At 45.0% G+C, this 10,352-nt stretch overlaps 1 protein-coding gene across 1 annotated transcript in view; it reads right to left on the reverse strand.

Annotated features, from left to right (window-relative positions):
• The window catches only part of ABCE1 (ATP binding cassette subfamily E member 1), a 24,450-nt gene extending 17,579 nt beyond the window's left edge, over positions 1-6,871 (reverse strand). The window contains exons 1-4 of the mRNA XM_018552973.1: positions 6,722-6,871; positions 2,528-2,613; positions 1,931-2,028; positions 1,476-1,593 (exon numbers count right to left, since the gene is read on the reverse strand). Of these exons, the coding sequence (XP_018408475.1) occupies positions 1,476-1,593; positions 1,931-2,028; positions 2,528-2,613; positions 6,722-6,824 (405 nt within the window). The 5' untranslated portion in view covers positions 6,825-6,871. The remainder of the gene's footprint in view (positions 1-1,475; positions 1,594-1,930; positions 2,029-2,527; positions 2,614-6,721) is intronic.
• Positions 6,872-10,352: the final 3,481 nt, after the last annotated feature.

A 10,352-nucleotide genomic window follows, 5' to 3' on the forward strand; every position in this document is an offset into this window, starting at 1 on the left:
GTTTTGGTGCTTTTGGCAGTGTGGGCAGGTGCCAAGTCCTGCTGGAAAATGAAGTCAGCATCCCCATAGAGCTCGTCTGTGGAAGGAAGCATGAAGTGCTCCAAAATCTCCTGGTAGACGGCTGCGTTGACCCTGGACTTAATGAAGCACAGTGGACCAACACCAGCAGATGACATGGCTCTCCAAATCAACACAGACTGTGGAAACTTCACACTGGACTTCAAGCATCTTGCAGTGTGTGCCTCTCCATTCTTCCTGCAAGATGCTAACGTAGGGAAGGGGGGAGGAGTCTGGTGACGTCGATGTCCGTGATGGCTAATGAAGGGGGAGGAGTCTGGTGACGTCAATGTCCATTACGTCACCGGACTCCTCCCTCTTCCCTTTGTTAGCCGACTGAGCCACTTGGGCTGGTGAGTTTGCTCAAGAAACTTTCTGCATGAGCGCCAGCCAAAGGCATTGGCCAATACACATACAGCACAGCAATGACGTAATAAAATGAACTAGGATCACACTAATCCAGCACGTTATTATTGTCCCACTTAAGCGGCGGCCATATTGAGTGGGGCACGTGAGATTAATAACGTGCTGGATTAGTGTAATCCTAGTTCATTTTATTACTTCATTGCTGTATGTGTATAGGCCAATGTAGTTGGATCTGTATGTGCGTTATAATTAACCTCTTGCCGTCCGCCCGTAGTAAAAAAACGGACGGACGGCACTGCTGCATCTGCGGGTTGCCGTCTCCAGACGGCAATTTTTTTCTGCTCGCGCGCGCCCCCTAGCGGGCACGCACGGGCAGAAAAGACCCGTCCAATGCGAACACCCGGTACCGGGTGTTTCACATATAGGCGATCAGCGGGTCCATAAGATTAAAAAAAAATTGCGATTAATCGAACATTTTAATCAGTACCAGCCCTAAAGATTAAAAAAAGAAAATTAAACCCAACCTTACAGTCCCCACACATTTGCATGCAAACAAAACGCATGTGTAGAGAATTGTGTGTGTGTACGCTGAGTGCTGCCTTATTCCATTGTGTGCCATATTGTGGTAGCCAAGTAGCAGGGCTCTCTAACACACACACAATGTACATTAAAAGGATAACTTCACTTTCCCAAGTAATTTTGGAAAATGGAATTACCCGCTCGGATCTGGCTGACAGGGGTTTCTCCTCCCCGCTGGGTTCCGGCTGCAGTGGTCTGTGTCCGCTCCGATCCTTGCTGCCTCTGCTGTGCTGATACAGGTAGGGTGAGCAGCTGGGATCGAAGGGGGACACAGACCGCAGCAGGCTCCCATTGGGGAGGAACAGAGCTGATGCGGCGGCAGAGGGGGCGCAGGCTGCGGCAGGGGACAGTGAATGGTCCGACAAAAGCCCAGGTGCCAGGACGCAATTTCTAGTCGCCATGGCGACTTGGGATTTGTTGAACCATGCTCTATTTAATACACAAAATCAGACACAATAATAAAGACCACTTACATCATACTTCCCAAGATTAGGTTTTTGCTTTCCAGCCAAAATTTTCAAAGCTGTGGATTTCCCAATACCATTAGTGCCAACCAATCCTAGCACCTCACCAGGACGGGGAGTAGGCAACCTATGAAACAAAAATGTATTGCGAGTTTGCACCAAATAGACTAAATGGACAATCCATGTACAGTAATCTGTTATCCGGTATTAAACTAACTAGGGCTGCAGCTAACGATTATTTTCATAATCGATTAGTTAGCCGATTATTAACTTCGATTGATCGGATAGAATAATAAAAAAAAAAATACCGTCATTTAAAATAAAATACACCATTACAGCTTTACAGACAAAGTTTACTTCAGAATAAAATGGTATGCACATTGTTTGCAATCGCACTGCAAGCAAACAAAAGCACAACAACAACTCTTATATGGCAGAGAAAACATTTTATCGTTGCTTCTTACCTGTGTAGCTTAAAGGCATTGGCACAATATCGGTGAGTGGTTTCCTTTGCCAGGTTGCTCGGCAGGTTAACAATGGACAAGGCTACAAAGGGACATTTCTTTAAAACAAAGAAAAATAAAGCAAATCTTTAGATAAACCAAAAATCACAACAAAATCCTCAGTCAGCATATGCTGTCAGTACATTCTTTTTATTGCAGCATCAGTGTATTCCAATGTCACCTGAAACCTTTGCCGTTTCTTCCCTTGTTGGGTAGTGCAGATTAGGAAACACCCTTATTCCTATTCCACAATGCATTGCCTAGCGCCAGAGTAACTTATCAGCAGGCCTAGTATTGCCATGTAGAGAGCAGAGAGCAGAAATTTGTTCTTTGCATATCTAAGTTGGGACATGATGGGTGGTGCTGGACCGACATGACCAATGTTTAGCAACAGGTAAGTGCTAATATTCAATGTTGTCAGCTACCAGCTGATAATTTGAGACTTGATTTCTACACAGCTTCCCTTTAAACTAATTAGCTATGAAAAGTATTACAGATGATTGTTCTTATCCTACACATAAAACATTCTCAAACATGGGGAAAGCTACATAAACTCACCTTTACACAGATACCACACCCGATGCAGAGAGTTTCAGAAATCCATACAATCTTACTCTGTGCAGTGACCTCAATGCACAGTTTTCCTAAAAAATATAAAAATATATATAATATGGGGTTTTTTGGGGGTACAGTGCTGGGACAGAGGATAGCAAAAGGAGAGACGGGAGAAAAATAATAACAGGGGAGGGGTTAGGTCTACTGTGCCTAGCCAGGGTACCTATGGGTATACAAGTTAAATCAGATGATTTCTTTTGGGTACAATCACTGAAAATTCAAGCAGCCCTCATGGGAAAACCACAGCTATATTTTGGTAGAATCCAATACAGCCAAACCTGAGAAAGCTCAGAGTGGTGGGTTTCTAAAAGCCCAGGAGTGCTGGCAAAATAGTATTATTGAGGGGAAGATGCCATAGCTAGCTGAAATGGAACAGCATGCAACCTAGTATCTACCTCAATGATGAATCAACATTTAAGTCCTCTGCCACCAATAACCGAGGCATGTACATGATTGGTCTGCTGTATCCCAATGACTGATAAGCCAAGTCTAGGTGCCAGCTGCAACACAGCTCTTGAATTTTGTCCAGCCCAGGAGAACTATGAGGTGAGTGCTTTTCACTCATCCTCATAGTTCTAGCCGATGTGTGACAATGAGACTGTTACAGGTCGGCTCAGTAGATCGGGAGGTGAGCGTGCACATACCGGCGTTCGCTCACTGTAGCTCGCGGTATACTGAGTTTAGGGTGACGGGAGGACGCTAGTTTGTGTCCTCCCGTAACCCTAAGGAGAACCATGGGGAAAAAACCCTAACCCCATAGTTCTCTTTTAAACTATATAACTAACCAGTTTTAATAACCATCTTGTACACTGGTTTTGCACTATTGTGTTAGAGTGCACATTACCGCAACTTTTTGTGATGTGTGCTGCTTTGCCATTCAGTCTAAGGCCTCATTCACACTGCTTTAACTCAGGGCGTAGACGTCCGTGCGGCATGCAGGCCCCTATCAGGCCATTGCCTGGAGGGACAAGTGCTGCGTGTAGCAGCCTGTTCTTCCCTATGAGAGGATGCGGTCATACGCACACCTGAACTGCACATCAGGACAGGTCCGGGTGCCAAATCATTTTATTGGAGTTCATCAAGGGGCACAGGAAGCCTTTAACCTTTGGTTTATACTGTCCCCTGCCAAAGGATTGGACACTGGCAAACAAAATAAACTTATAGGCCAGCCCAGGATAACCCCTTCATACTACTAGCATGCTTTAGTATAGGAAATGTCTCAATGGATTCCAAGAAAAGGATTTTACAGCAAGTAAAAAAACTCAAATTTCTCTCTTGTCCATAGAAGGGCACAAGAAATCTTAAGGTGGCCATACACTCTACAACCATCGCAAGACCTTAGTCTTGCGATGGTTGTACAGGGATTTAAAAAACGTACGATCTGCCTAACTTGGACAGGCAGATCGCACTCTCGATCATCGCAAGACCGCCCCCCTGAGGGGCGGGCTTCCGATGACCGCAATGTTGAACGGGCAGTGTGCGCGTGCGCACACCGGCCCGTTCGGCATTTGTCTTCCGAGCACCGTTTTCGAACATGCTGGTTCGACAGAAGACGTGCGACCGTACAGTAGAAACGGTCGCACGTCTCCGTTCACACTGCTCGATTATCGTACGAAAAACCGATCGCATACGATTATCGTACGATAATCGTGCAGTGTATGGGCACCTTTAAACTTTCGGGACAATAGACATCAGTCCAGCTGTGGGATGGCCAACACATATTGCGAAAAGGCCCTAATTGGGACAGCCTGAAAGATCTCACACCCAAATCTGGCATCAGATGAGGCTAAAACATTCACCTGCTAGAACTCGGAGAATGTGTGAACAGAAGACCAAGAGAGTAAAGGTGGCCATACACTGTACAACCATCGCAAGACCTTAGTCTTGCGTTGGTTGTAAAGTGATTAAAAAAAAACGTACGATCTGCCCATCTTGGACAGGCAGATCGCACTCTCGATCATCGCAAGCCCGCCCCCGTGGGGCGGGCTTCCGATGACCGCAATGCTGAACGGGCAGTGTGCACGTGCGCACACCGGCCCGTTCAGCATTTGTCTCCCGAGCACTGTTCAAACCAGCCGAAAATCGTACGGTTCTCGGCTGGTTTTCTAACATGCTCCTTAGACAAAGACGTGCGACATTAGAAACGGTCGCACGTCTTCGTTCACACTGTTCGATTCTCGTACGATCGTGGGATTTCCCACGATTCTCGTACGAGAATCGAGCAGTGTATGGGCACCTTTATTCAGGAAGGATCTAGCCGTAAGCTTCGGCTGATCCTTCGGCACACAATCGCCTGTACAGCAGCCGAGCCAAGTGCATATGCTTTGCCTCGGCTGAGCCGTAGTCACAGCCGAAGCAGAGAAAACTGTCTGCGAAGCTGACCATTCTTCCAGCAAGTGACAACTGGGCAGAGTCCGCTGTGATGTCACGGCTGGCCCCGCCCAGTTGTCCTTTATTGACAGCCCAGAATCCTCAGGTTATTTGAGGACACTGGGCTATCATTAAATGACTACAACTGGGCGGAGCCGGACGTGACATCCATCCAGTTTTCATTTGTCCCGGACCCGTCAGAATCTTCTGAGTGCCCCTTTATTAATGGGGTACCCCCGATGCAAATAAGCCCCCCTGCCCGCAGACCTCCACAACCAACGCCCCAGGGCTTGTGGGGAAGAGGTGCCTTCCCAGGGGCAACTATTTTCAGGGGTGGGGTTCCTCCTTAAAATTAGGCTCCCTAAAAGGGCCTGGTATGACTTTGGGGCAAACCGCACGGTTTTTTGTTTTTTTTTTAAATAGGGGTCTCTACTCACATTCCTACCAGACTTAAACGCTGGTTTATCTTTTTTTTTTTTTTTTTAATGACTACTTTTTTTTTAACATTTGGTTTTCTTTTTTTTAAATGTTTATCATTTTTCTTTTTTTAAATTTAGTTATATTCTGTTCACTACCTCAGGAGGTGGCATTCGGCTATTCACTCACTGCTGTTCGGCCCCTATCAGAATAGGGGCGAACAGCAGCGAGTGAGCTGCCGGAGCTTCGGCTCAGTTGATCCAGATGTTGGATCAGCTGAGTCGAACAGCTTCTGCACTTCGACCCTAGCCGAACATGCTAAGCATATTCGGCTGACCACAGGCAGCCGAGGTTAGCTGATGTATGGTTAAATTTTAGCCGATGTACAACGTTCGGCTCAGTTTTTAACTCGGCTGCCTTCGGCAGCTTAGTGAATAACCCTCCAAGTAGCAGATTAGCAAATCTTGGAAACAATTGACTGATGCCTAAAAGCCCAAGAGGTAAAGGGTGCCTTGGCTGGAAAGTGTGGCACCTGATCAAGGGACACTAAACTAAGGAGTTAAACCCTAAAAATGCATTCGAGTACCTTAACTATTAACAAAACTGTATCTTATTTGTGTATCACTCAGCTAATGATCCTCATATCATCTCTGAATTGGTGCCGACACTGTCCTTCCTTCTGGAGGGGGGCACACTCCATTAAATAATAAAAAAAAAATTTACACTAGGAATGGGCGCTGTCCCCCCTTTTTTTCTGTTTCCAAGCTCGCTCCCATGATGGACTATAACCTCACATTTAGTATACTAATTTACAGTAAATCACAGGAGTCAGCGTGGAGTGTTTTTTCCTTTTCCCAGCGTTTAATCTGGGGTTGCACAGATACCAAGTACAGTACTCGGTAGAAGTACGAGTACAAGTACCGATACTTTTGAGCCCCAAGACTACACTAGAGAAAAAAATGCAAAAATTAGGAGGCAGCTGTCAACCGCTGCAACCCTGGTAGTTCTCATGAAAATTATCTGCACTGGTACTCGAAAAGTATCTGTGCATCCCTAGTTTAATCCCTTCCATGGATAAACCGTCAGGAAATAGTGCTTAATGGTGCCAGCAACCTAAACGTATGAGGTAGCTTTGGGTGCTTGGCCGAACCGACCCACTCACTAAGTGAATCGCCAGGGACAGGGCAAAATTTCAGAGCCATTAGTGCTTTCGATAGTTAGAAGTGCTTGTAACTACCCCCTAGAGTAATTCCAAAATGGTCAGACCCTAACTAATGTATTAGGTGAAGGACAGGATGAGTGTTAATGATCAGCAGCTTAAGAGGTGCAATAACATTTCTATCCACTTACCCATCCGTACAACAGGGCAACTTTTCTTGCACTCTTGACGACACTTCTTTGGCTTACATTTGTCATGATTAACAATAGCTATTCTCGTTAGCTTGTCTGCCATCTTGACAGTGTAGTAGTTCCAAAGTTATTCTCAGAAAAACCAGACCTAAGAAAGGGAGAAAATAACCATTATACCACGGCCATTATCAAACTGTGCAGAATGCCACAAATGACTTCTTGTATAACCTGGTACCTTGTTTAAAACTGGTTTTCACCAAACAACCACATTTTATTATTCATTGTGGTCATTTTGGCCTCTTGTACTGCTGAGGAGTACCCTGGATGCAGCTCAAAAAGGCAACATTATATATACTGCCGGAGAAAGAGCTTGAGACCTTAGCAACTAAGGGTGTCAGGAAAGGGGAGTATTCTATGTCTTTGCAGAGGATACTATTTAACATTTATTTTAGCAACACAGTCACAGTTTAATTCTATGTGTTGTATTGTTAATATCAATTAGAAAAATGTCTGCAAACACACGTCTTGTTCTGGGGTGGCTATGCTCACTCACTGTACCTATGGAGGGAGCCATGGTAGTCACCCTGCTTGGACATCAAAGATGTCTGATGTTCTCCATTACATGATGGAGGATTAGTAGTGTACACAGAAAAATATGCTTTCATTTCAGCTCACAGGCAGTGACATTTCTGGCAAGATCAACGTGTTTCTTTCTGTACTTGCAGAAAATGTTCTTAGCCAGAAAAGAAAAGCTAATGCAGCCACCACATCTAAGGACTGGTAAACATTGTGTTCATGGGTTCAGATGTCATTTTACTGCACAGAAAGGTTTATAAAACCAAGAAAGAAGACACTCATTTTGATAGAATGGTTGTATAGCCCTTGACACACTGCACGCAAAGCTGTCCGGCACGGAGCTTTGCGTGCAGAGTGTGACCTGAGTGCAGGCAGATGAATGACAGCACCTTCAGCCAATCGGCTCGTGCATAACAACCGGCTTGACGTCGCATCCTGACACGCAGGTTTATGTGCGCAAGCCCATTGGCTGAAGATGACATTTTTCATCTCGCCACGCGAGCTCTCACAAGCTGACGTGCCGGCGAGAAAATAACATCACACACACAGCTCGCCATGGCGGCGCTCTGTGCTGCTTTGCATGCAGTGTTTCACAGCCTTAAAAGTGTTACTGATTGCCAATGCCATTGACTCGGAATATATAAATGTGCTTATTTATTTGATGCATTTCTATTTAAAATGACTGGCGGTGTAAAATATTGCATTGTCTGTGCAACACAACATGGTTCTTCAACACTCCATTTTCATAGGGGTTGTGTACACAAACTAATAATATTACCAGGGCTCGAAAATCCACTCGTCTGTGACGAGCAGACAGTGGAGCCCGGCGAGCAGCTTCCCGGGCCGGCCGTTGTAATTACACCGCCGGCCGGGAGCTTTACAGTCAAGCGATCGAGCGTCTCAAGAGACGCTCGATCGCTTGTATCAGAAGCTGACTTGATTAAAAAAAAGCATAACATTTATTTTTGTAAACTTTTTTTTAAGTCCGCGCCCCCCACATACACACGCATATATGCGTCAGGTGCGCCTACGTGCCGCACATGTTGCATATTGCCGCAAACGGAGTGAGAGCAATAATTTTAGAGCCATTAAGGCTGGGTTCACACCTGGGCGTTTTACAGCGCTGATCGACGCGCTGTAAAACGCCCTGCAAGTGAAATCCCATTATTTCCTATGGGCATGGTTCTCACTTGGGCGTATTTCAGCGTGTCGGAATGTGCTGAAAAACGCCCTATGCCCAAAGAAGTACAGGAGCTTCTTTGGGGCGTATTTCCGCGCATATCCATTAGGATACAGCCGGATAGCCCTCGTAAACGAGCGTTTGACGCGGTTAAAACATGCACAGCAAAACGCGCGTCATACGTGCATATTTTGAACGCCTAGGTGGGAACCCAGCCTAAAGGAGAACTATGAGGTAGCCGTTACCCTAAGGTGCCCTGCCGTTACCCTAAAACTATGGGGAAAAGCCCTCACCCCATAGTTCTCCTTTAATCACTGATAACACTAAACTGATGAACAGAAAAAGCGTTTTAATCGTCGCCTATGGGCGTTTTTTGCGATTTTTGCGGGCGCACGCAATTTTAAGGCTTGACATGTTTGGTGTCTATTTTATTTTATTTTATCAAAAGGAGTCCTGTGTTGATACACAGGCATCTGTGCAGCTGATATTCAGATATCGTTCTGGCTCATTTCATATGATTTTACTGATACTCATTGTGAGTATGTTTTTACCTTGCACTTTAGCTCACGTTATTAAAAACCATCTACACTAGGGTGGGCGCCCTTCTCTCTTCTTTTCTCCCATAATGTTTGGTGTCTATTTACCCGACGTGACCCTGAAATGTTTTATAACATAACGTAGGGAAACTTTTTTTTTTTTTTTTTACTTTTATGGTCTTTTTTTAATTATATAGTAAAAAAAAAAATACCCCCGTGGAGATTATATACCTCCAAAAGAAAGCTCTATCTGTCCCCAAACTTTTTTAACATAAATTGCAAGGCTATAGTCCGGTCATGCTGACTGGTGAAATTTTTGACTGACTGGTGAGACACTATCAAATTTTTCAAGCACTGAATATTACTATGCAGATCTGTAGGACAATGAGTTCTAGGGTAAGTGCAAGCCTAACTTACAAAAGGTGGAGTAAGAGGAAAATGCTCAGCAACAGGTCAGGATACATCCCGGCTGCACTAACCTTTTACTAAGCATACAGTGGACTACAAAACAGGGGTGTGTAAGTGCTCACAGTGCAGGAAACAGCCACTTATAACCAGTTCATATTCTTAAATATTTTACAACAAACCTACTAGCTCTCATCAAGAAAAACAAAATGGTATTATATATCGACACCAAACTGACCAACATGATTTAATATGCTAGAGTTTGCAAAACCAGCACAGAGGCAGAAGCAGAGCTCAGCAACTGTTACACAAAAGCTGGAAAGATAAGAATGGAAGAGCAGGTTTTGCAGAGTGCAGCTATCTCACTAGTCTCAGACCAGCTGGACAGTTCCCTATGTAGCTGTGCCCTACAAACACAAACCAGCAGAGCTAGAAGCTAGCATTTATGTGGCGTTATCAGCTACTGGTATCTTCTAACGCAGGCCATATACATATATTCTTATTTGAGAAAACCACTCGATTCATCCACACATCCATTTTGCGGACCAGATCTGCCCACAGTTCCAGGGCATTCCAGGCCAGACAAAATGAGACATGCAGTATTTTTCTGGTATGGAATGCACTGCGCTGGTGTGAACAGAGGACAGAAATGGCATAGGGATACATTAGGATGCATTTTGGGTCCGCAAACAATCTGGTCTGGTGATCTCGATGTGGTATGAATTGGCCCTAAAGGGCATTGACGGAGGAATCTCCTGTGCCAGCTATTGTCCCATGCTGCCCATCAGAATACCCCAACAGTGACCTCAGCCAACTAGTTGCAGTCACTGACCAACAATTTTCCACCAGGCTGCCTGGATTTTCCAATCCGTCCATCGAGCCAGCTACAGTTCAAATTTAAGCCAATTCACAGAAATAATAAAAGTGTATGGCC

The sequence above is a fragment of the Nanorana parkeri genome, unplaced genomic scaffold (genome assembly GCF_000935625.1).
Source record: "Nanorana parkeri isolate BGI_ZX_2015 unplaced genomic scaffold, ASM93562v1 scaffold104, whole genome shotgun sequence".
NCBI lineage: Eukaryota > Metazoa > Chordata > Amphibia > Anura > Dicroglossidae > Nanorana > Nanorana parkeri.